This window comes from Jatropha curcas, unplaced genomic scaffold (assembly GCF_041381405.1).
Source record: "Jatropha curcas cultivar XTBG-Jc1 unplaced genomic scaffold, XTBG_Jcur_1.0 HiC_scaffold_127_pilon, whole genome shotgun sequence".
Taxonomy (NCBI): domain Eukaryota; kingdom Viridiplantae; phylum Streptophyta; class Magnoliopsida; order Malpighiales; family Euphorbiaceae; genus Jatropha; species Jatropha curcas.
In genome coordinates, this window is record NW_028322372.1 from 22,793 (window position 1) to 50,498 (window position 27,706).

At 31.5% G+C, this 27,706-nt stretch overlaps 1 protein-coding gene and 1 long non-coding RNA gene across 2 annotated transcripts; both read right to left on the reverse strand.

Moving 5' to 3' along the window:
- Positions 1-371: 371 nt before the first annotated feature.
- On the reverse strand, positions 372-3,495 carry LOC149492075 (uncharacterized). The gene is made up of 2 exons (XR_016319153.1): positions 2,892-3,495; positions 372-601 (listed from the first exon to the last, which is right to left on the reverse strand). It is a non-coding gene; the product is annotated as an uncharacterized LOC149492075 (long non-coding RNA).
- A 9,106-nt stretch (positions 3,496-12,601) lies between these two features.
- LOC105650897 (F-box protein CPR1) lies at positions 12,602-24,558 on the reverse strand. Its single transcript, XM_089716892.1, has 3 exons — positions 24,395-24,558; positions 24,144-24,247; positions 12,602-13,821 (listed from the first exon to the last, which is right to left on the reverse strand). The coding sequence occupies exons 1-3, from the start codon at positions 24,556-24,558 to the stop codon at positions 12,602-12,604; spliced, it is 1,488 nt and encodes a 495-aa protein (XP_089573018.1).
- Between the last annotated feature and the right edge of the window lie 3,148 nt (positions 24,559-27,706).

The window sequence follows — 27,706 nt, forward strand, 5'->3', positions numbered from 1 at the left end:
ATAAAACTAAAATTATGAATTAGAAGTAACTGAGTATTCACAAGTTTAGCGAGTAAATTTTTTTTTTATTTTTATAATAGCGATTTCATTTCATTTTCCTTGCATTTTTTTTTATATACATTGGGAAAATTCGTACAGAAATATTGTAAGAATATCCCTTTAAAAACTGAGCTCGCCAAACATGTGAATACAAAATACTCCCAATTAAACTCTAAACTTCCAACATCTCCAAATAATCTTTATAATATAACAACACTTTTATATTTTCATAATTGAATAAATCCTCAATAGTATTTTAGATCCATCAATTAATTGCATTCATTATATCTATCAAGTTTTAATGAACTAATCATATCAACTGACTTCAAATATTTCATATTCAATCATTTAATAAATCTTATTCTTCTCTCCAAATATATACATCAAAATACTTTATAATTACATACTTCAATTATATTTCAAATAACATAATATCTGGAAATGTAACAATTATACATGCCATAATTCTTCATTATATAAATCTCAATCGACTACTCCCAAATTAGTCACTTCTGCTTTGAGACTATTCTTCTAATCTTCAAGTAGCAACAACATCTTCAACCTACGCGTGATAAAAATCGACGCGCTGATTATAAAACTCAGTGGTGCTCATAATTCACATACTTACCAAGTTGCGATAGCAACTTACTTTAAAACAAATTTCATAAAATTATTTACAATCATAAATGCATTAAAATTCAACATACATTTCCATTTATAGCAAAACAAATAGCACATATACTAGTAATTAATAACATAAAGAATTTAATTCTTTATACCATAAATCCTTTACTTAAGACATTTTATCATCATAAATACTTTGGTTCCTTCAAATAAACTTATAATTATTAACATAAATAATTTAATTCTTTCAAATCATAAATTCATTACTTAAACATTATACCAATACATATACTCTTTATTTTTAATACTATGTATCGAAATATCATGCTTTGAAAATTCATTTGATAACATAATCAGTAATTTCCAAAGTAATGTTTACTAAAATAATATGATCTCATTCGTTTAATTGTATTACAGATATTTTCCATAGGGCTCGCATACACTTAGGAGAAAGAGAAGCAGATAAGTTTTCAGAACAGATTCAGAATGGCCTTAGGTCGCCATCAGATTCAGAATATATATAGAGCGCGTCCGCCCTAACAGAACAGAAGACACCCACGTGTCTAGCATATGATCATAGCTTCTTATCAGAATGGCATCAAATGCCGAGCATGCTCATCAGACAGAATAAAAATCAAATCACGCATCAAATTCACACTAAGTATATTAGAGCCCAAAATCCTTGTTTTAATTCTTTCTTCATATCACTTATCAGAAAACTTGTCTTATTCTTTAGTCTTCTTAAATTCATAATGCAGGCTTACTTTAGAATCATACTTAAACATAATTACTTAACATAGACAATTTCTTATCATATGAAATCATACATGTAAGCTTACTTTAGAACTTAAGTAACTCATATACTTAAACATAATTACTCAATATAGGAAATTTATCATAAATTCCTTTTCTTTTAAAACTTTCTTATTCAAAATTCAAAGCACATACACCTTAAATACCCATTTCTTTGTTAAAACTCTAAATATATAAAAGTTATCAAATAATCATATTTATATCATATATATAAAATAATTAAGTAAGCTTTACTACACTAAGGTGGTACCAAGGGGAGGAATTTCCTTCTCCAATCAAGCAGGCTAACACAATTCTTATGCACAAAAGTATCAATTTCAACCCTCATCATGCATTATCTAAACCAATTCCACACTTTTTCAATTTATATCCATTTCAACATATCCACTACAACACTTGTCAAACTTATTGTCAAGTAAATGCTAAACCACACAAATAATCAAGAGAACTTCATCACACATGATTTATACATACTTTTATCCAAATAAACCTATGAGTTAAGACATAGAAAATTTCCAGCATTAATATAATCTTGACCTTTGCTGGGTTTTTAAGACATAACTTAAGTTCTGTGTCTCCAAATTGAGTGATGTTTGATTCATTAGAAAGCTAAGACAAAATACTCCAAATGTTATGAAGGGACCACAGCCCAGATCAATCTTTAAGATGGCAAACAAAAGCTAGGAACACAGACCAACAGTCTAGACCTGATTCAGCCGAACTAATTTCAATGTTTATCAAATTTCTACTTATCCAAACACTCAAATCAAACCAATCCAAAACCAGAGAAGTCTCAAGACACAGGAAAACAACTGTTATGAAGAACTCAGAACATAATATTACCATTATAGTGGTCAAAATGGGCACTCAATTCAGTAATGCATGTGGCCCGTCATAACAGAGTTAGTTTAGGTGTTTTAGCCATAAGTTGAGCTATATATATCCAAATTGGACACAAGAGGATGGGTTGGAAAGATAAGAAGTAGACCTAAAACTTTCATGAAGGACTCAGAAACCAATGGAAAATCAAAAGGATCGAAAAACAGTCCTTAATCACACCCAAAAACACTTTGTCCTAATTTCAGCTTACTTAAATCATATACAAGGTAGAGATTTCTACCACATACTCAATACTCATCAAATATCATCTTAAGATCACAAATCCTCAAAGAATTACAAGAAAACTTAAGGCCTTATTCATCAATAGGTTCTGCCACTCTTGGAGGATGAAGAAGAAAATGTTTTCCTCATCAATTCAACATATAAGTATGCTTAGAAATCTCCCAAGAACACATGTATACCACCAAAAGTCAATAATCAAATTATTTCATATAAAATTTCCAATTTTCACAAAATAGTATAAACTTCACAAAATCAAAAATTTAAACAAGGTAAGAGGATTTATGAACACTTACCTTAAACATAAGCTCTAACAAGCTTAAATAAGACTCTTGATGCCTTAGTTTTCCCTTGTCTTTGGTAGGAAGTTATCCACCCTTTGTCCTCCAAATTACCTGAAATTATTCACCAAATATCATTTCTCAAGCTTTAATCTCAAAGATTGATTAATTAGATCAAGTTGAATGGTGTCAAATTGGTGGATTTAGTGAGTATAAGTGAAGAAAACAAAGAGAAGAGAAAGAGAGGCTCAAGTTAAAATGGAGGAGAAGAAGAAAGAAGTTCACGTTAGATGGATAGGAAGAGGAAGAAAACATGTTGCTCAAATAATGGAGTTGACTAAAGGGTACTTTGGTCCTTTCACCAAAATTGGATGGCTAGGATTGAGCAATGTAATTCAATCTAATGGCTACAAATATTCTCCAAATTAAATTCCTTCAAAATATTATTTATCTCCATAAAAATTCTTAAATTTAATCCTTAAAAATAATTCCTCTAATTTCCTTAATTAATATAACACCATCTCAAATTTACTCCATAAAAATAATTTCTCTAATTTCTTTAATTAATATAACAACATAATTCACTATTCACTAATTCTCTAATTTCTCCAAAAAAATATTCATTACTTACTTTCTACCCATAAAAATAATGTATACATACTCCAAAAATATTAAAGAAAATATTAAACATACATAGTAATTTTTCCGGACAAAAATAATATTTATTCTCGGACCGATGATAATATTCACAGACCAGTAACTTACTATTTCAGACACAGAAAAAATGGGGTGTTACAGATGAGTTTTATAAAATTAAGTGAATAATAATAAATAATGCGTAGCCCAAATAATCACACAGGATGCTTTCCATATTTATGCAATGAACACACCTTCGATCAAGCGCATATCACAACATCAGCATCTATAAATAATATCACCTTCAAGTAATCACATCAAATGGAGATTGGTCAATGGCGTCACAAAATCCCCGACAAGTCATTCTCGCACATGGCCAACACTTGGAAAGCAATAAGACGATTATAAATACAAATATATTCATTTTTTAGTTAAGGCTCGTACTAATACAGAATGAACATAAGCAGATTTGATCGCGGCCTATGTTAGCGCCACCCCCATCACATAATCGTGGCCTATGAAAGCGCCATCCCCATCACACAAATAAGCACGTCTGCCTATGTTAGCGCCACCCTAGCATATGATCATAGCTTCATATAACAAAATCAATCTCATTATACCACATTTCAACCATGCATAATAGAGCCCAAATCAAAATCATTCTTTCACAAAGAACTTTATTACTTACTCAAAATTCTTAAGCCAAAAACTTCCTTACTTAATACCCATCATTTCAAAATTTCTCAACTTACAACTTACAAAATTACCACATTCTTTTTAAGATAGTACATATATATTTAATATAGTATAAAAGTACATAAATCAAGAAATTTTCGGCATTTTCATAAACTTGACCTTTGCTGGGTTTTTCAAACATAACTTGAGTTATGGGTTCCCAAATTGAATGAAAACAGATTCATTAGAAAGCTAAGACAAAATGCTACAAATGTTATGAAGGGACCACAACCAGATCAATCGGTAAGATAGCAAAAAAAAAGCTAGGAACACAGACCAACAGATCAGATCTCATTCAGCAAAACCAAGTTCAATGTTTATTGAATTCCTGCTTAACCAAACACTCAAATTAAACCAATATAGAACGAGAGAAGTCTCAAGACATAGGGAAACAACTTTTATGAAGAACTTAGAACCTAATCTTGTCATTATAGTGGTCAAAATGGGCACGCATTTTAGTGATGCATGTGGCCCGACACAATAGAGTCAGTTTAAGTGTTTCAGCCATATGTTGAGCTATGTATCTCCAAATTGGACACAAGAGGATAATTTAGAAAGCTAAGAAGTAGAGATACAACTTTTATGAAGAACATAAGACATTATTTTGCCATTTTCATGGTCAAAATGGACAATCATTTCGGATATATAGGTAAGACACCATAACAGAACCAGTTTTGATATTTAACTCATAAAGTGAGCTACAAGTGTTTGGAATTAGACATACGAAAGTAATCGCATCCAATGGCTCTAAATATTCCTCAAATAATTCTCTTCTACTTATGATTTCACTCCACCAATTAATTAAATTAACTCCATTAAAATAATTCCTCATTTATTTCTTCATATACCACACTAGAAATAATATACATGTAATACATCAACTCTCCAATAATATTCATGAAATATTTTCTACCCGCCTAAATCATGCAAACATGCTCCAAAAATAGTAAATAAAATATTAAATATGCATAGTAATTTTTCCGGACTAAAATAATACCAAGTCCTAGACTGATGGTACTATTCACAGACCGGTAAATCACTATTACCGATACTAAAAGAAAATTAGACTGTTACATGGCCTATCCTCTCATATGTGTGCACCGGGGAGCCGATCTCCTTATATGGCCAACCAATCTAATCCTCACTTGACCAGTCCTCTCATTATTTTTCCATTCTCTCTTTCTTTTCATTACCGACAGGAGGCCAACCTGGGATTTTTCCATATCATTCATATCATATTTCATCAGGTGCACATAGGGGCGCAGATCTCCTATACATGGCCAACAGTTCCAGACTGTGATTACAATCCCATGCTAACCCACTTCATCCCAATTCCACCTGGATACAAGGCACATCATTATCACATCACAAGTAATCCAAGCAATTTATTCAATATAATATATCTCATCGATAATCATTATGCAATACATGAATATAGTCATGGTGTGTATAATATATAGTAGTCATATAATTGTAATAGTATATTTATAAAGTAGATGATGATAATAATAATTGTATTTTAATAATATCATACTAATACGTGGAGATAAGGGCTAAATATTAAATATATATCTATAGGGTATAAAATGAATGATGTATGCATGAAGATAATGGTATGCGCTATTTGTTATTACTCACAGTGATAAGAGATAAATTAAGCTTTGATTCGGTTTTAACTAGCAGGAGTGGTAGACAAACTCGGACGATCTAGATAAAACATAAATATAAAGGAAGGACTGCATTAAATATATGACTTTTCTTAAATAATAAATTACAGAATTAATATAAATCTTGTCGATACTTCTGATAGCATTTTCCATACAATAGGACTTTCCACTTATCCGAATATTAGTAACTTAATACACTTATTAATTTATATGCTTTACTTAATTATTCTAAAATCCTCGTTAACTTCATATTTATCAAATTCTCAATTTATTCACATGGTAGCAACTATAATTTGCTTTAATTTGATAAAACCTTACTTTATCCTTAACCCTTAATTATTTTAATCAAAACTAATTTAATTAATAACAACAATTTCTAAACTTGAAATTTACATTTAGTTTAACAAATTGAATCTTAGAATATACCGATTAAATCGAATTTCGGATTGGAGTCCAGTACATAAATCCCATGTTTCTACCTCCTAGGGTCTCGCTGGAGACTCGCTGGCCGGTCACCGAGCAGCTACCAGTGCCATCATCCAAGGTTGCCGGGAAACCCTGGCTGCTCAGAATCGAGCGCTCTTCACACCACCTAGCTCGGATTTCACTCAACAATCCATTTCTTGCATTGGTTGGATGAGATCAGCCCTCTAATTGGCCGGAACGGGCTCGACTTATTTGTCGCGCTATTTGGAAACAAACAAAGACAGAGAAGAGTTACACGTCGATAAGGGAGCTGTTGGAGTCATTCGACTGTGATGAGATTGTCGAAAATTGGTGGAGGCACTGCTGCACCGTTTGATAAGGAAAGATCACAGCTCGCTTACTCGCAGCATTCATCAGAGATGAGAACCGAGCGAGAGAAGCTAGCGGTGCGACGACGAAGAGAAGGTCGCATCGGCTAGCTCAAGTGGTGGCCAAAAAATCGAAGAGAGGGAGAAAGAGGTAGCTATGGGTCTATCACTAGACTAAGGAAGAAAGAAAGAAGAAGAAGAAAAAGAAAGAAAAGAAAGAAAAAAGGAAATTTCTAACATACTCTAGGGTTTTCTGGATCATTCTGGTTCGATTTGAACCGAATTTGGTCCACATCAGGATTTAATCCGATATTCACTTGGTTTTGATGATTTGAAACTAGTTTAGAGGTCCGATTAAGCAATAATAAAATATTTTATTGTACAATCTCATTAGTTGATATTAAAATTTTAGTTTTTAAATAAGAAATCTATGAAAATTAATTTTAAGGCTATTTCATGTATATATGAATATGTTCATTTTTCTAATGCACCATGTAAGTAATACTGACACTATAGCTAAAGTGATTACCACTAATATTTTGGCTCATGTTGTTTTTAAATAATTCAAATTACTTTTTCATTTCTTTTCTTTTACTTAGCTGGAAGAAATAATTTTTTTTATTTTTTTTACTTTTTCGTTATAAATAAATATAGATATTGATCTAGGATTGGGGATAGGAGTTGAAGATTGAGTGATGACTTGATTTACTTTTTGGAGACCTATTAAGTTTCAAGAATCTGCATGTATAAATTAGGGGTTAAAATTAGGTTTAGGGGTTGAATTGAATTTTATTTTGGGATAACTTCATTATATAAATAGAATTAAATATATAGAATTAGCATGACAAGTAGTTCATTCATCATGTGAATTATTTAGATATTTGGTGGATGCATCCAAAATATTATTATTATTATTGTTAATTTGCAACCTGAGATTTGCAAAGATTATTGCCAACATGCAACCTAAAGTTTGCATGATTATTTATTAAAAATACATTTTCCAGATTTATCTTGAGAATTTATCTACTGAATTTATACATTAAGCTTTTAATGATTATGGCATGTGTTGATTGAAATAATTATAGGACAACCAATTGTTGTTTTTATTTATACTCAAAATGATTTAATATAATCATTTATTAAATGATTGCAATTAATTGTAACACAGCTATTATGAGGACAAAGCACCATATTTTTGTAGAGGGATATACTCGCATCAAACCAACAAATTATTATATGTTCTCCCCTTTATAATTGATTTTGGATCACGAATCAAATATTACCCATCGAAGAATTTTTAAATGTGCGGTATATATTCTAATTGCTCCACCATAACGCACTAAGATGGGTCTTGGAAAAAATGTCGGTGTGAATTTACATTTATGATTAAATATCTAGAACTTTCAAACAAGAAAGTTATTTATAGCCAAATTTGTTAATATTTATGCATCCTGACAAGCAACTAGGAGAATAAATTAGTTGGAAAAGAATTATCGTTATTATATGTTGATCCTTATGTAAGGCAATGTACTTTTAAAAGTTTAAAAGATAATTCAATTGCAGGATATTGCAACTTAATTGCCAGATATATTTATTGATCCAAAAGAAGATAATTAAATCTGATATTCTAGCTGCAAAATACTCCTATTAGAATTAAAGTCTCTAAAGGACAAACTGACTATGCTAATGAGTCTAAGGCATGCCAGAAGCGTGGTAGACTAATCGGTTCCAAGGATAAAAATCTTAGAAAAGGAAAGGAGCAAATATTTAAGATGGTTAAGCTCTAGAAGAGCAAATTGTGGAAGAAGTTTCTAGACATGACTAATAAGTTTCCCAAAGAAATTTAGGTATCTGAAATTAATAAAGATTATGAGATCTCTATAAATTATGTCATGTCAGGACAAGTATATAACCAATATAAAATAAATGTCAATGATAAATATAGCGCTTGCAATTGTGAAAGATGATGACAATCTTGAGCATATAGTCTATTAGAGGACATAGATCTAGAATTGATTGGCCAAAATAAAACGACACATATGGTATTTAATTTACTTGAAAAGTAAACTTTGAAAGTTTAATATGGGCATCAAGAGATGTCAAGCAAGTAGAATACAAATACGTATTTGTGCGAAATTGAAATGGGGTCATGAGATATAAAGAAAATTTGTTACATAATTTTTTCACAAAAACTAGCATTGAGTATGAGAATAAATACCCTTATATAGTGGATACAATTATAATTTGATATTTAATTAGTCTGGCAATTTATGAAAATTCGAAATGCATCTAATGAGTTAATGACTGCCTATTTATATGCTAACTTGATGTAGATATCTATATGAAAATCCTTGAAGGATTCTAGTTGCTTGAAGCATAAAGTTAAATTCTCAAGAAAATTTATTCAATCAACTTGTATAGAGCTCTATATGGATTAGTGGATAATGATATCCATGTAATACTGAAAAAATGCTTGAAACAAGCAAATCGAGACCCTGAGAAATATATTCAAGATTTCTATATGGATTAAAGAAATCTCAATACATATGGTATACTTGCCTTAATGATATTTATAGCTAAGAAAATATTATATTATTTTATGATTATATTCTTTTTATAATATTTTATTATTGAAAGTATACTTTTGATATTTACTTTATATACTATCATGAGTAAGATAATCTCTTGATTAGTGAATACATGTTGAAAGGATATTTTAATAATATTATCATATGATCAAGAATTTTTATAGAGATGTTTGAATATGAATTTGTCATTGTTTGGTTTATGAACATTATTGAACCCCTTAAGAGCTTCCAAAGATTATAAATTTCTTAAGGCAAGAGTTTGAGATGAAAGACATTGAAAATATAAAGTTTTGTCTCAATTGAAGATCGAGCATTTCATAAATGAAATTTTGCCTATGAATCCATATATATGAATAAGTTGTTCAAATAATTTTATGTGGATAATAGTGAGGTCGAGAAGATGACCATTTTTCACTTTGAGAAAATTATGAAGAACTCTTAGATCTGAAATATCATATCTTAGTGTAATAAAGACGCTAATATATCTTACTACTCATACGCTAATGTATCTTGATTTTTATAAATTTTATTAGTAAGATATAGTTCTTCCTGGATATGAAGAAATTAAATAGAGTTATATTATAACTAACATGTTAAAATCAGTTTTGATTGGCTATGAAAATGCAAGTTACTTGTCTAATCCACATTATGTTAGATTATAAACAAGTTATTCATTCACATGTGGAGGTAAAATTATTTTATCGCATTCAAGAAACGAAGTATTGCTACCACTTCTTTTAACCATAAAGAAATTTTAACAACTCATGAAGAAAGACAAAAATGTGTTTATTTAAGTACGTGCAGTCTAATTTTGCAGAGAGAAATTCCTACGATATTACATGGAGAATTGTGATATTGAAGTTCAATCATTCAAACAATGACATTGTTGATTTGCTCATCAAACACTTTCTATTACAAGTTTTTCTATTACAAGTTTTCTATCATAAGTGTTGAGGGACTACTGCATAAAAATTGAAATGCATAAACTCAAAGATCTCAAGATTTATCTTCATCAGGTGAGTAAATACACACTGTACTATTTTTTCCCTTTAATCAAGATTTTTTTTCCACTGGATTTTTCTGATAAATGTTTATAATGAAGGAGTATTTCAACGCGTATTTAATAAAAAAATAATGTACTCGTTTTCCTTCACTAAGATTTTTTTCCTATAGGGTTTTTTCTTAGTAAGGTTTTAACGAGGCATATTCTTTGAAGAATGGACATTCAAGGGGAAATGTTATGAAATAAGTAGATGTCTTATATGAGCTAGATGTCTGTATGCTTAATTATTGAGAAATTTATCTTCTTGATTTATGTAGGATTCTATTAGGGTTCCATTTATGTAATTATATATATGTGACTTCTCATCAATAATAAACATACTCTTGTATGGTTTTATTCTCTCTATTCTCCCTTTATTTCTCTCCCTATTTTTCTATTATTTTATAACACTAGTCTTTTTATAACGTGCGTTGCACATTAACTATACTCGTTATTTGTACTCATTCAAATTTTTTTTTTCATTTTTTACTTGTTATTTATTCTCTTTTTATTTTTAATATTAAATGTCGACTATAATTTTTTGTCTTATATTATTTAGATTTTTATAATATTAAAATAAATTTTATATAAGATTAATGTGAATATAACATTAATTAATAAAATAGCAGTGTGCATATACATACACGTTCGAGCTTAATTTATATCGCCATATATCTAAAATTTATTATAACTACAATATTACCTAATAAATATGTTTCAATATATATAGATACATAGATATAACAATAAATTATTACATATATTTTTAAAATTAAAATTTTCAACTGTTCGTCATCCTATAATATTACCTAATAAATATGTTCATTTTATTTAACAATAAATTTTAAAAGAAAAAATTTAAAATTTTTGAAATGCTTGTAACAATGGCACTTTTTTTTCTTTTTTTTTTATCTATCTCCTAAATAAAATATTTTTAATTATAATAAAAATAGAGGCAAATATTTAAAAAATAAATTCATTAAATAAAATATAAAAATTTTCAAATGTCTAATTATCATATATATTTATTAAAAAATAATATATTCGTATTGCTGTTCTTTTAAAAGAAAATATCATGTATTATATTAAATGTCTATCCATGTTACATCTTTGAGAAAATAAATTTATTTTGGTATTAAAAATTCTTAAATTATTTTTTCATGGTCTTTCCTTATATATTCAAAATATTTACATTATTTTATATAATAATTTAGTTTACACAAATGTTACAAGAACAATTAGGGACATACTCTAGTGTTCAATAAAATAAATACTTACATGTGTTATAGAAGTTAAAGTTTAAACAAATACTCCTGAATACCATTAAAGATAAATATGATTGTTGATTGATTTAGTAATTAATTCATTGTGAAATTTAAAAATAATCGAATGTAACCGATATTTAATTGAATATAAGCTTTTTAAATCAATTAATAAAAAATTATTACAAAAAGTCAATTGATTAATAATTTACTAACATAATTTATCAATTATTAAAAATTCAAGTTATTTAATCAACTCAAATTATTATCAATTGTCCAAAAGAATATTTTAGGATTTTTAAAATTTCAATCTCATTATTCCTCTCTCATCCTCACTTTTATATATAGTATAGATAGATAAATATACATTAATTGTTAACTTTTGTATTTAAAACTTATTCGTGTGAAAAACAAATTGAAATTGATGGCTAACATCTTCAACTTGCTAATTTTTTCTTGGATTTAAAAATTTTAATAAAATAAATTAATTTGCTGATCAAAACAAAAGGTCATGCTCCAAGGAGTCTATGCATTCATTTGTGCATTCTTGCAGTGCTGCTATGAAGATTGTCTTATTAGAGTTTTCTTTTTTTTTTTTTTTTTTCTTAGTATATGTTTCCCATTTTCAGCTTTTCAAATTATATTAGGCGGATCTTCATAAGGGTCTCAATCAAACAAATTTCATTATCTTTTATTTTCTCCAAATCAAAATATAAGTTGTTTAAGATTTATTAATTTCTTAGAAAAACAAAATATATAATTAACAATTCACTGACATGCTATAAGCTTTCTTTTTAAGTAATGATTTCAAGTATGTATTATTAAATGATTTCATTATTTTATATCCCTTTATTTAAAACCAAATTATATAGGCTGAGAAAAAAACAATACTTTTAATAAAAAACAATAAATAAAACATACAAAAGCCATATATATATAAGCCTCAATAGGTCAAATTATTATTGTGAAATAAAAAAAATAATAATAGAGCAACAGATTGTTTAATTTGATATTGGTGAAACTAAACTCTCCATGAAGGATACCATTATAGGAAGCACACGTTCAAAAGTCTCAAATGTCTTCAATTTCTTATTCTTCAAATCGTACCGTATCAATTTTGCATTACCACCACATAACTTACTAACCATAAAAACTGCATTACCTGTAAAACAAAAATGTCCTAAAACTTTGTGCATTCTCTTTTGTGGGATGGTTATCAGTTTGGTCCAAGACGATGTCGTACCATATTCTTTCATTGCCCAAATATTTAAACAAAATGTCGAATTCCTGCTTATAGTGTAGTAACAAAGGCACCCTTTAATGACACTTAATTCATACTTATTCCCACGAACACCATTATTGTCTTTAGGAAGTTTCAGCTGTACTATTTTCTCATCTGCCAAGTTAAAAGCAACAATAATCTTCCCAGAATTTGCAAAATCCGCCACCCAGCCGGAATTTGCCAATTCTGCCACCCAATGAAGAGCTCCATGCAGAAATGTCCCTGCCTGACCATAACTAATATTGAACTTCAAATTTTCATGCTTTCGCATAGAATTCGATTTCAATGAAAGAACAATGAGTGCATTTTGCTTTATCAAGTGATTTTTGCTATACCCACATTGTACCACCTTATAATCATCAGTAACAGAGTCATAACCTAAACCATAAGACACATAATCACCACTTGCAGGCATTGGTAATATTCGATATTCTCTAATCAAAGGATTCCATACGATGATAGAATAATAGTTAGAGTCAAAATCAGCGCCTGAGACACTGTTATTACTAGAAAAATCCCATGAAACACACATCCTCAAGGCATTGGCTTCATTATCTTTGGAATAAAGAGTTGGTGTATTTATCCTAGCACGTAACAATATCAAACCATCACAAGAACATAAGATCTTGTGATTGGTTTGATTCAAGAATGGCAGTTGTTGCTTTAAGGGAGACTTAACTGGCTTAGCTTCTACTGCAGTATTAACATCAAAGAAATATGAACCACAAACAAATTTGGGTAAATCACCTTGGGATCGTGGGACGTGTGACCTGATGAAGTTTGGACTAGAGATTAGAGAATTCAATGATTTTGATAAGCACTTGAAACGCAGTAGTGATTTAGCCGGTAGCTTTGAGAATATCTGCCCTACAATTTCTTCAGGTACTCTGATTTCCATGGCAGCGCCGCCCTTGAGGTTCTCTCTTTGGTTTTCAGGGTCTGAACCAGGGTTTTAGAAACAAAAATTATATGCAATATTTATAGTTGTGTTGGAAATAGGCTTGGAAATAGGGCTTTTCCCTTTTCGATTTCTATATGGATTCGGAATCCGTCATCATTAGACATAAAGAAAACTCGTATTATAGGTCTCCTTTCTTTTTAACGAGAATATTTTATTTTGGTGGGGTCTTGCACGAGAATATTACTAGGCATGGCCAAATTACGGTTCCGGGAACCGGAACCGTCGGTTCGAACCGGCCCGGAACCGTAACCGGAACCGGGACGAACCGGAACCGGAACCGGAAAAATCCGGTTCGGTTCCGGTTCCTGCAAATGAGGAACCAGAACCGGCGGTTCCAGAGAACCGGTCAGAACCGGACTGGAACCGCGGTTCTCCGGCCGGTTAGAACCGCCGGTTCGAACCGGTTCGAACCGGCGGTTCTAGCCGTTGTAACTGTCAGATTTTTTTTTTTTTTTTTTTTGTTGTGAAATGTCTTAATTACCCCTCCCAACAGCCATAAACGGCTATATAACGGCTAGTTTTAAGGGTATTTTTGGAAAAATGAATTTTTGGATTTATTATAAATACCTCATTTTATTTACAAATTCATTACAAAAAAATCTCAACTCTCTCTACTTACTCTCTCTACAATATACTACACTCTCTACTTACTCTCTCTACAATATACTACACTCTACTCTATATTATTTATTTATTCTTCTCTACTCTACAATATCTCTTATTAAGTAATTATTCTCTCTAATTTTTTTTATTCAATTTTTCAAATTATATTTTATTATCATATAATGGCAAGTGGAGGAAACTCAAATTCGGGTAAGGGCAAGGGAAAAATTGGAGAATCATCTATCCCTACAAACGACATCTATGATATGATTCCCGACCAATTTAATTTTGAAGGTTTTCCAAATGAAAATTTGGATATTCCAACTCAAGAATCCGAATTTAATGAGCAATTTCAAGAAGATGAAGAGCAAGAGCAAGAGCAAGAGCAACGAGCAAAAATTGTTAGAAGAGCAAGACAAAGTTCCGACATATTCTCCATTCATTTCACAAAAAAATTCAAAGGTGAGAAAATGTACGATGTAATTTGCAATTATTGTGGAAAATCTTATAAATTTAAACAAGCGGGCGGCTATGGATCATTTTGGAAGCATTTGGAGGCAAAACATCCAACAAAAATAGGAGTTGATCGGTCTCAACAACAAATTTCCGGGTACGCTTCTAACCTTTCTTTATTTAAATATTCTGATAAAATACAAAAAGAAGAATTAGCAAAAATGATTTCTATGGAACATTTATCTTTTAGTTTTGGTGAAAAATTAGGTTTTAATAATTATTGTCAAAAAGCTTTAAATCCTTGTGCTAAAAGAGTACCAAGAAATACTGTAAAACGAACTATTATTTCTTTATATAACAAAGGAAAAAAAGAGTTAGAACTTTTATTTTCTCAATTGAAAATTCGTGTTTCAATTTGTTGTGATGTTTGGAGTGATCATTGGCAAATGCATTCTTATATGGGTATTACATGTCATTGGATTGATGATGATTGGAAAATTCAAAAAAGAATTATTGGTTTTCGTGTTTTTGATGATAAACATACTGCAATTAATATTTATAGAGTAATTGTTTCAATTTTAGATGAATATAGGTTGACAAAAAAAATTTTTTCTATTTCATTTGATAATGCTTCTGCAAATACTAGATCAATTATTGAACTTAAAAAAATTTGTGAACCAAATATTGGTGGTAAATTTTTTTCATATAAGATGTGCATGCCATGTTTTAAATTTATGTGTACAAGATGGTTTGAAAATTCTTGATTCTTTTATTTCTCCAATTAAAAAAGCTATTTCATATTTATGGACACATCCCCAAGTGATGAAAAGTTGGGCTAAATTTTGTAAAGAAAATAATAAAAGACCAAAACGTTTTCCAAGGGATGTCCCAACTCGTTGGAATTCAACATATGAATTACTAAACGAGTCTTTTTCTTATAAAGAATTATTATGTTTTTTTGTTACTAATAATATTGAGGATATTAATTTATATCCACAAAATTGGGAGATTTGTGCAAAAATTTTAGATATTTTAAAAATTTTTAATGATGCTACCTATAAATTTAGTGGAGTTTATTATCCCACATCTAATTTATTTTTACCTATGTGTATTAATATTGTTACTGCACTACAAGAATTTCAAAATGATGATTTATTAAAAGATTGTATTTTTTCAATGAAAAAAAAATGGTTATCTTATTTTAAAAATATACCACCTCTTTATCTTGTTGCTATTGTATTTGATCCTAGATGTAGAATGGATATTTTATGTGATTATTTGACTATTTATTATGACGTATTAAATCTTGATGTAGAAGATAATGTTAATATAAATGTACTAGTGCATGAAGTTAAACAAAATATTATGCAATTATATAATGAATTTGTTCAAGTTTCTAGTTCATCTACTTCTATTTCTACTTCTTCTCAATCTAATATTCCACAATTTTCAACACAAAGGGTAAGTGGTGTTGATGTTGCTCAACAAGTTTTATTGCAAAGACAAAAAAGAACAAGGGAATCCAGTTCTATTTCTGAATTTGACAATTATCTAACAACTTCTTTTGAGTTTGGTGATAATTATGCAGATGCAGATTTTCCAATTTTAGATTGGTGGAGTCGTCACGCAAATACTTTTCCAATTCTTTCTTTACTTGCAAAACAAATTTTAGCAGCTCCGGTCTCCACTGTTGCGGTTGAACAAGCTTTTAGTCAAGGAGGTAACATACTTGATGAAACACGATCTCGTATGACACCTGATTCATTAGAAGCACAAGCGTGCGTGGATGATTGGACTAAAGCCGAACTAAGAGCCCAAGAAAATCCAAAAGAAAATGAAGATTTATTTGATTTATACGATGGGTCCTCAACGGGAACATCAACCGGTGGTGCAAATAGCGATTAAGGTAAAAAGGGGTGAAATTGATATAAGGTAAGTAAGAACTACGTGGGCTTTGATTCCTCTAAACCCCAAGAGGATACGTAGGCAACTTAATTTTTTTTTAAACAAAAAAAAAATTAAGTTCAAGCCCATTTTTTTTTTTAATTTTGTTCAAACTTAAAAAAAAAAAATTCAGTTCAAAATTTTTTTTAAAAAAATCATTATGTTCAACACTCAACAATTCAAGTCTTTAAAAAAATAAATTTAATTGAAGTATTTTTTAATTTTTTAGGTGTATTTTTTAATTTTTTATGTTCAAATAATTTTTTTTTAAACCGATCTTCAAAATTTAAAATTTTTTAGGTGTATTTTTAAATTTTTCATGTTCAAATAATTTTTTTTTTAACCGGTCTTCATATTTTAAAATTTTTTAACTGTATTTTTTAATTTTTTATGTTCACATAAATTTTTTTTTTAAACCGGTATCCAAAATTTAAAATTTAAAATTATGCGATTCGCCGGAAAACCAATCGGAACCGTCGGTTTTGTAATCGGATCGGAACCGGAACCGGAACCGAACGGTTCGGAACCGGAACTGGACCATTTCGGTTCGGTTCCGGTTCCAGCTTTTCTGGAACCGGAACCGCCGGTTCCGGAACCGTGGCCATGCCTGAATATTACTAGACTTCAAATATTTATTTTTAGTTTTTTTTTAATTTTCGTTTTTAGTTATAAAAAGACATTTGTTCACTGTAAGCTTGAAGTGGGTATCCTGGGACTTCTTGATTATTTATTTGGTTCCCTGTTGCAATCCATTAGGTTTTCTGGATAGTTTCGATTTTGAAATTCCCAATTGGGTTTTCTTCTTTCGTAGAAGATTGAGTATTCTTCGTGCTTTTTGGCTTTTTTAGCTCTATGGGTGTTCTTGATTTTGAGATAAAATTATTTCCTTTTTCAAAGAACTTCCATCCTGGGTTTCAAATTTTTGGTATGCAAATCTTCTATTTGAGCACTCAATTTTCACATTAAGAACAAAAAATATGAAAATTTTGATTGACACCAAATTTGCAATAGATCCAAAACTTGTGAAATTGTTGTCTTAATTGGTTTTATGAGCTGGAAATGTTTTGGAGAAAAACTCTAAAGTATAGAGTAAGAAAGACACTCAAGGAAACTAAGGTTTTTCTCGTTCATTGTAACTGATACAAGAGCCTCTTTATAAGGCTAAATTAAAGCTTTTGTTACATATGAATGTAACAATGTTTGGAACAGTGTTTAGCGTTCAGACTTAGTTTTAATCGTACTTGGTAATGTCACATATATTTTAACATTTAAAGTCTAAAGTAGTGTTTTATGAAATGTCATACTCATTAATGTTTAGCGTTTTATAAATTTTGTATGACGTTTATACCCAACACTTATGTTTGCCTTGTTCCCTATATTCTTATATTTTTTTGTCATTTTATATTAAACAGTTAACCAAACACTTATTTATATCAGATACTTTTATTTTAAACCACTGCATAAACAATTAACCACTAACAGCTAATATCACACTTATTTGTATCGAACACTTTTACATTAAACCGCTATATAAACAAATAACAACTAATATCTAACCACTAACGGCCGACAGCTATTACAATAGTTAACAGCTACTAGAACTGCTAAAATTGATGAACATGGCCTTAGTCATAAAGTTAACATCACTTTCAAATTTAAACTTGCAAAATATTTCAGCTGAATAACTTGGAGCATCATCGGAACCAAAGTCACTTTAAAATGATTATTCTTCATGCTGATCCATTTGAGCAAACAAAATCTTCACAAAAAGGATTGTTGCTATCTTCATCATAATTTCTTTTAGCAATTTTTGCACATGTATATATGGTTCATTCAATGACAAAACACGAATTAAAAAATAACAAGAACTAAAATCTGCAAAATTTTAGAAAACAATGACTTATTTTTCTTCTTCATTTTCATAACTCTCTCTCTCTCTCTCCCTCTCAAAACTCACAGGTCCTCAAAAATCATGCAAGGCTCTGGAATCATGGGCTTCATAGTATGCTTGGGCTTTCAATGTTGGGAGTCTTACATTTTACTCTATTTTTAGCTTGATCTCTAAATTGGCTTTGAAAGTTAGTGGGCTTCTTGTGAAAGTGAGCTATGTTAACTTCATACTTGGGAAAGTTTGTTATATTCTTCAACACTCTCCATCAAGTGCAACTGGATTGACCTCTCTTTGGAGGCCTATAGTTGTCACTCGGTATTTATATAGATTGAACTAAATCTGGTTCATTGGACTTCTTCAATCTTTAAATATATCTAAAGTTTCGTTCATATGGACTAGGCTCTCTTTGGGCTCCTTGATCGATTAAAATTACGGATTGAGCGTTCTTTTGGCTCCCCAGTCCTTTGTATCCATGGTCCTCATCTTTCCAGTGCAACCTCCTCAACTATTTGCTATTATGCTTTGTGTGTGCAAAATGAGAGAGAGGAAAATCGACAGGATCAAGGGTTGGTATTGTACGAAGTGAAAATTATAAAATTGGATGTGGTGGTTTTATATACATAAGATTAAGGGCACTTTTGTCTTACAATTTTCCATTTTTTTTTTTTTTTTGACTTGTCAAAATTTTATTATTAATTTTTTATGGACTAACAAAATATAGCTAATATTTAAACGGAATTCCAATTAACTACTATAACAATGACAAAACATAGGAATCAAATAGAGGTCTTGATTAATGTATTTGACTTAAATCTAGGGACTAAATAGTATTTACCTCTTTTAGCCATAATATAGTATTACAAGCTAGCTCCGCACAAGAAAAAATAAATTGTTTTGACTTTACATGTAAAATATAAATTTGATGTGTAGTTATTATAGCTTTTGAGATAATAATTTTCACATTTAATTATTAAATAAGTATTTAATTAATATAATTTTACAAGTTAGAATGTCTAATAGCCAAATATATAAATTTACTCATGAATTTTATTACTTTAACCTTGTGGCACACTCAATTTTTTGTTTTGATCCATCAATACTTCAACTTATAAAATTACATCTATTATACACTTCAATTTGTAAAATCATTTTATTACACATTTTAACTCGCAAACTTAGAGCAATTAAATACAAGATAAAAAAAAAAAAAGGTGATTATTGTTTCAAAATTAGCTAACAACGCGTTTGAGTACTAGTAAATGCAATCCTTTCTTTTACCATTTCATATCCATATTCCGTCAAACTTCTCACCAAGCATATCTAAGGATATGATGGTACTTTTACATATAAATATGTGAATTTAAGCTAGCTCATGATGATCCAAGATGAGTTATTGTTAATTATATACTCCTTCCGCCTCATATTATATAAGCTTACTTTAAATTTTCATTTGTCGAAAAATGTAGTTCTATTTCTTTTTTCTAAAAGATAATTTATTAGTTTCTTAATATACTCTACTTAATGAATATCTATATTCCCAAATGTATGTACATTATTTAATAGTCTTAATTATAAATTTGGTGTTTGAGCTCTCTAAAAATTTTTATTTCGATGTCTCAATGGAAAACGTTTGTAACTTGGTGTCTGAAGTCCTAAAATATTTTCAATTAGGTAACTCCAACTTATGTGATTTACCGAAAATACAAATAAGATGTGTTGGACCCATTAATAATAAAATATAAGCTGCATAAGACCACATGTCGATTGCCAAGTCGGTTTTGACATGTAAGAAAGGTGATTGATCCATGAAATAAAAATGTTAAATTACTTGTGTAGCTTTGTAATGAAAATGAATGCCCTTATATTGCAAATTGAGGGCTTGGAAAAATTAGGGTTCCAAAATAAGAAAAATTGAAAGAGGGGTTCTCTAATCACAAGCTCTCATTTCATCTCTCCATACCTTCTTTTCTCTCTGTTTCAATCTCTTCTCTCTCGTCCTCTCTTCCTTCGATGCTTCCCTAAGTATTTTTGACAAAGTCAGTCCTTACATGTTCTAGGATTTGGTTCAATTTTGTGAGAAACGAATTATAACGTAAAGAGAGTTGCACATGTTCAAGGAATTAATAGCTTGATGAGCTTCCACTGCTGGTCGAAGTTTACTCGCTAAAAAGTGGTTCTTAAAAAGAGATTAAAGCCGCAAGAGTGGAGTATTGCATGACCGAGCATAGGTGGTCACGATACTTTATGAATCACCGTATCCATTAGGTGCATATGAAACGAAACCGCATGCCATTATAGTTCGATTTTGTTGTTTGATATGAATGAAGAGAAATTCAAGAAAATGAAATTGCTAGAGATTTTGGTACAATAATGTCCTATGAATATATTAATTGCAAATATTAAGGGGTCTCTTGTAGTATTGCAGTATGATAGGCAATACATGATGTAAATATGCAGAATTTGAATATGTAGACAGTGATTCGGGGTAGAATTTGTAATGTGTGGATAACAAAAGATTATGGGTCTACAAATTCATGGATTAGATGTATACTGTCGATGTTGATGGACTGAGTATAATTGGTTTTGGGGATAAGATGCTAATGGAGGCTTTTAGTGTGACATCCTGACCCGGCAAAGTCGATGCTAAAAGGGAGGGTAAACCAAAGCTCTTGGCTAGCTTCTAGGATGGCAGGCTTGCTAGGATAGTGGAATGAATTGGACCACATATAAAAAGAGAAACTAATCATCAGGGACGCCTTTTGATAGAATGGCCTAGAGAATTGGAAGAACTCTGGGGTTGAGCGTGCTCGCTTAAGGGAAATCCTAGGATTGGGTGATTTCCTAGGAAGTTTCCCATTTCACCTGCGGGAGAAAATTGGTACGGATCTTGCCAATCACGTACGGGATGGAATTGGCTTGATCCAAAGAGGATAATTCCTTCGGTGATTGAAGTCAGACGTGACAATTGGTATCAAAGCCGGACCCCTCTTTAATAGATGTATAATTCAAGGATGAACTATGCGGAAACTGGTGGATTTGTGATTTCCTGACTCCACAAAGCAATCCTAAAAAGACGGGTTAAAGCAGAGCTCTTGGCTAGCTTCTAGGATGGCAGACCAGCTAGGGCACTGGAATTCGGGACAAAGGAATGAATAAGATCATGTATCCAAAAGGGGGGAACTAATCATCGGAGGCACTTATTGGTGGAATGACCCGAAGAGTTAGAAGAACTCCTGGGTTAAGCGTGCTAGCTTAAAAGAAATCCTAGGATGAGTGACCTCCTGAGAAGGTTTCCATTTCAGCATGCGGGATAAAACCGTGCGAGACAATTTGTCAGTGGTTAGAGTCGGGTGTGACATTTTCTTCATGTCAAACTCGACGTGGCAGTCAACTTGTTCTACGCTGCTCATTTTTATTATTGAGTGGGTCTCACACGTCCTACTTATATTTTGGGCAAGCTACCAGGCTGGAGACACCTGATTGAAAGTATTTTAGGAGTTTAGACACTCGATTGTTAATTTCCATTGAGAGAGCGAAACAGAAATTTTAGAGTCCATATACTAAAGTTATAATAAAGGCCTTATTTAATATTAGTATAGGGGTAATTGAATATATATATATATATATTATATATATATATAGTTTAACTATATAATTAGTTTTTCTTAGATTTATATGAGAAGTCTAAACTAGCTCTATATATATGGACGAGGGAGTATTATTATTATTATTTTTTGGCACTTTAGAAAATTAAACAATGTAATTGGAGAATCAGATTTTTACTAATGGAAAAAAATGATAATCTTGTACTAATATTATGACAAAATTAACTATTCTAAAATTGCTTACTATTTTTTAAAATACATTACTTTTGTTCTTATGTTTTTTATTATTATAAACTATTGTCATTCCGTAAAAAAAAAAAAAGAATTCAACTTTTCCATAAGTGGCGTATGGAAAGGCAAAAATTAACTTTTTAATCCAGCTTAAATTTTGCATTTTTTTGTCAAACGTAAATGTATTCAAAATAAAATAATTAAAAGGAGCTAACCGAACTAAATGAATGCAAGGGTTTGTATTCACATCTAACTATCATTGCATTTCAATGATAAGAGAGAAAGGGAAGGAGAGAGATAAATTATTGGAAAAGAAGGAAAGAGAAGAGACAAAATGATAGTATTTTCTTTTAAATCTAACAACAGGAAATGGAATATATTGATTGGAAAGAACGAAATAAATAAGACGGAATCAATATATGAAAAATTAGGGGTGTAAATTAGTTTGGAATATACCAATCCAATTGAAATTCCAAAACGAATTACAATTTGGAATGGAATTTTGGAATATAAAAATTTAAAATGGAATGTATTTTTAGAATATTAGTATATGAGATATGGAATGAAAAAATAGTACAAAATTTCATATTCCAATCCAAATTCAAAATTTTATTTTAGTTTATTTTATTTTAGCTTTAATTATATATTTAATAATGAAACATTAAACTTGAGGAAAAATTTTTTAAAAAATTTAATGTTAAAAAAAAATTTCATTATAGAACTGTATGGTTTAATGAAATATCATCATGATAGTAACTGTTATATAGGCTTCAAAAATTCAATAGTCAAAATAATAATAAAAAAGAAACTCAACTTCACAATCATAATTTGTAATATTTTTCATTGATTTTTTTTTGTTGGTGAAATAAAAGAGCAACACTGAAACTACCTTAGAAAGCTAATATCACAAGCATCAGTCCAAGAAATAAATCTAAAGATGTCGTGCAAGGGATCCCAGATAAACAAAGAGAAAGGGCATAGAATGATCCAACCTAGCCAAATGATCAGCAACAAAATTCAGCTTGGCAGAAAATATGATGCACGGAACACTCCCAATCAACGAACTAATAAATTCTTTATATCTAGAACGAGGATTGCCAACGGATGAGAAAATTACAACTCTGAATGGACTAACGAATTGCATCCAAACTATTCGAATTCCATAATAATCTTCTGTAAACCACAATCCGCAAGCAAGCATAAGGCCAATCCTAATAGCAATCAACTCTCCTACCAAAATCATAGAGTGCCCAATATTAATTGGAAAACCCCCAGACATTTTCCCCTGAAGTCTCGAAATTATCCATCTCCACTAGAAGACAAGATTAGAAAGACAACTATTATCACAATTCAATTTGATCCAAGCCTCCGGCGGAGCAAACCCAAGCAAAATTAATTGGCTTGCGAACCTTAATATTGGCAGGCAGGAGAAGAATTAATAATATTCATGGCCACTTTAAATACACACCGATTTAAATCAAAAAGAGCAAGGGACTCATTCTAAAAAACAAATAAATTCTTGCCTTCCAAGCCCACCAAATAGAGGCTAGAAACCAAAGATGCTAAAAAATACCGAAAGGACCTGGAACATAGCAAGACAAGTTACTCTGCAACCACATAGTCAAATCAGACATACCAAAGAAAGTTGAAAGACAAGACCCATTGCTACCACCATCCCTGCATCACAACACAATCACGCAAAAGATGCAAAAGGAATTCTTCCGACATACCACAATGACTGCATAAATTAGAGGAAGACAAACCTCGAATATATTGCAAGAATTAGTTGGAAGATGAGAATGAAGAATCAACCATAAAAAATGCCTCAACTTAGGCAAACTATCAATCTTCCAAATCCAAGCAAAAGGCGAAGCAATAGAATCCATAGGAGACTTCACAAAAAATAGAGAAGAATAAGCTGCTTTAATTGTAAAATTACCATTAGATGAAAACCTCCAAATAGGAGAGTCAACCACAACTACTGTCATTGGGAGAGGAATCGCTCGAATATAACACTTAATCACATCAGGAAGAGGAGTTCATAAACTCAAAAAATCCCAAGAACCATTCCAAATGAGAGCAGCCACCCTAAGATGTTCCTCGCCACCTGTAATAGAATCCAAAACATGCACCATAAGACCCACATGCAACCTACCACAGGCTAATCTGTTGACCATCACCCACACGCCAAAAAAAAAAAAAAGAGGTTGTAACTGCAAGAAACTTCTAACAATACCTTTCCATGTACTAGAATCAGAGTTCTTCAACCCATGAGGAAAAGAATGCCCTTGGCAATACTTCATAGACAACACTTGTACCCATAAAGCTGAGTCACGTGTAAACATTTTCCAACCCAACTTACCAAGCAAAGCCACATTTAACAATCAAGCGCTCTGAAAACCCAAACCACCCAACTTCTTAGGCTTAATAAGCTAATGCCAACCCACCAAGTGCATCTTGCGACAGTCATCCGAAGAACCCCAATAAAAATTATGGGCTAAGCGATCCAATCCGGCACAAATAGAAGAAGGCAACCACACAGTTTGCATCGTATAAAAAGGCAAAGAAGAGATAGAAGACTTATAAGAACTTCTTTACCTACAGGACTAAGCAAACGTGACCGCCAATTAGCCAAACGTGGCTCCACTTTCTGAATGAGAGACTGATAATGGGCCACAGAAGAGCGATCGTGCAATAGAGGAACACCCAAATACTTACCCAAGTTCGAGGTAATAGCAACACCTAACACCTGCTAAAGCCTATGCTTCATAGCACGGGAAACTGATTTAGAGAAATAGATATAGGATTTTGCCAAATTAGCATGTTGACCACTGGAATCACAAAAACTAGCTAGCATATCAGAAACCACCTTAGCCTGACGCACCGTCGCTTTCCCAAAAATAATCAAATCATCAGCAAAAGTAAGTGGCTTATTGGTGGACCCCCTCGAGAAGCATGAACTGAAACCCGCTTCTTCCTCCTAACCTACTTCTCAATCAATAAAGAGAGACCCTCCATGAATAGCACAAAAAGATAGGGAGAAAGAGGGTCCCCCTGCTACAAGCCTCTAGTAGGCAAGAAAAAGCAAAAGGGATCCCAGTCCATAAAACTGCCAAAGAAGATTGAGAAAGGGCACTCATAATCAAGGAAACCCAAAGACTCATAAAGCCAAAAGACTGCAAAATAAACCACAGAGAATACCAGTGAACTCTATCATAAGCCTTCTCTAGAAACTTTCAAAGCAAAATGACCCCTTTTACACTTAGACCGCCTAAAAGAATGAAGGAGCTCCTAAGTAATAATAATATTATCAACAGTCGACTTAGCCAGGTATAAAACTACTCTGACATGGACCTATGATACGGATCCGCCATCACTCATCCATGGAGCTCAAGGGAACAAGGAGAACAACATGGAAAATCCATTAGTGCTTCCTAGTGGATCAATTACAAGAAGTCATGCAAAGAAATATGAGGCAATCATGTCTTTATACATTCAAGAACAAGCTACACAAGAGCTCCATGACCTTGCTTTCAATAAGCGCTGTATAAGACTTCAAGACAGATCTAAACTCCTTACACTAATTGAAGCATATGTTGAGGAAAACAAGAAGCACGCCCGTGCCAAATAGCACGCCCCAACCATACTAGATTAGCACGCCCGTGCCGGGTAGAACGCCCAAGCCGTGCTAGAATCTGACATGCAGAGGAACAAGCAATAACATGAAGCACGCCCGTGCCACATAGCATGCCCAGGCCGTGCCAGGGTCTGCCTTCTGCGAGATTAGTTAGTTTATTTTGAGTTATAACAATGTTAATGGGTTGGGCCTCCTATAATTCGACCACCCTTGGTTATTTTATCCTTATTTTATTTAGATTTAGCTAATCTTTAGTTAGTTAGGATTTGTTATTCCTAAATCCTTTAAGTTGTTAAGATTTGTTAATCTTATCCTTAGCTGATTTAGATTAATTATTCTAAATCCTTTAAGGATCGGGTCCTTTAGATCTAGTAAATAGCTTTGTTATGTTATTCAAGACATTCAACAATTCAATGAAATAGAAATTCTTCAACTTTGTTCATGCTTAGGTGTGTTCTTTGCTTTAGAGTGATTGTGAGATTGCTTTCCTCTAATTACATCAAGAATCAAGGTAAACTTATCAATTTACTTGTGGCGTTATCTTATTCTTTTACTCTATTATTGATGTTCTTACTTTTTTAAGTTTTGGGTGCCATAGAGGGGAGTTTTGTTTGATCTTTGATCTATTTCAAATCTTGTCATAGAGTTCTTGGAATTAATTTCCATAGGGTTCCGCGTCAACCTATCAAACCCAATAAATGGCTGCAATCGAAGAGCAAGAACCGTCATAACAACTTTGTACAGAACATTATAGAGTAATCGGGCAAACTAGGAAATCACCTCTAGCGCAGCTACCTTAGGAATGAGAATAATTAAACCCTGAACCATATGCAGATGCATCACACCTGAAGAAAAGGTATGATTAACAAACGAAACCACCTCATCACCAACAACATCCCAATATTTCTTAAAAAATAAAGGTTGAAATCCATCAGGTCTAAGGGCTTTAAAAGAACCCATAATAGATACATCCCCCCATACCTCCTTAGAAACTGGCCTCATCATAAACCTGACAGCATCCACCGACAAACATGGAAAAATAATGTTTGACAAAGAAGAGGAAGAGAATTGAGCATCAATCGAACAAATTCTCATAAAAGGAACAAGCCAAATTCTTCAGCTATAACATATCCGAGATCCACACCCCATATTCATTCTTCAGGCACTCAATTTCACTCTTTTTCTGACGAACCCACCATCCTTAAGCCAATAAGAAGGAGATTTTTGGAACCAGAAAACCTCCTCCTAGCGCATGAGCAAACTATACTGCAACAACATTTCTTGCTCCAGCTTTAGCAAATAAGAAGAGACATGACATTGCAGAGCTTCCTGAACCCCCTTAATGCGACATAACAACATCTTCTTATTAAAATGAATGTTACCAAACACCTCCTTATTCCAACGACAAGCCTATTCCTGCACATTAGCGAGAGCCCCGAAAATAGAAGAATGAGGAAACCTCCAAGCATAAGCTACCATAGTTGTAAAATCCTCCCCAA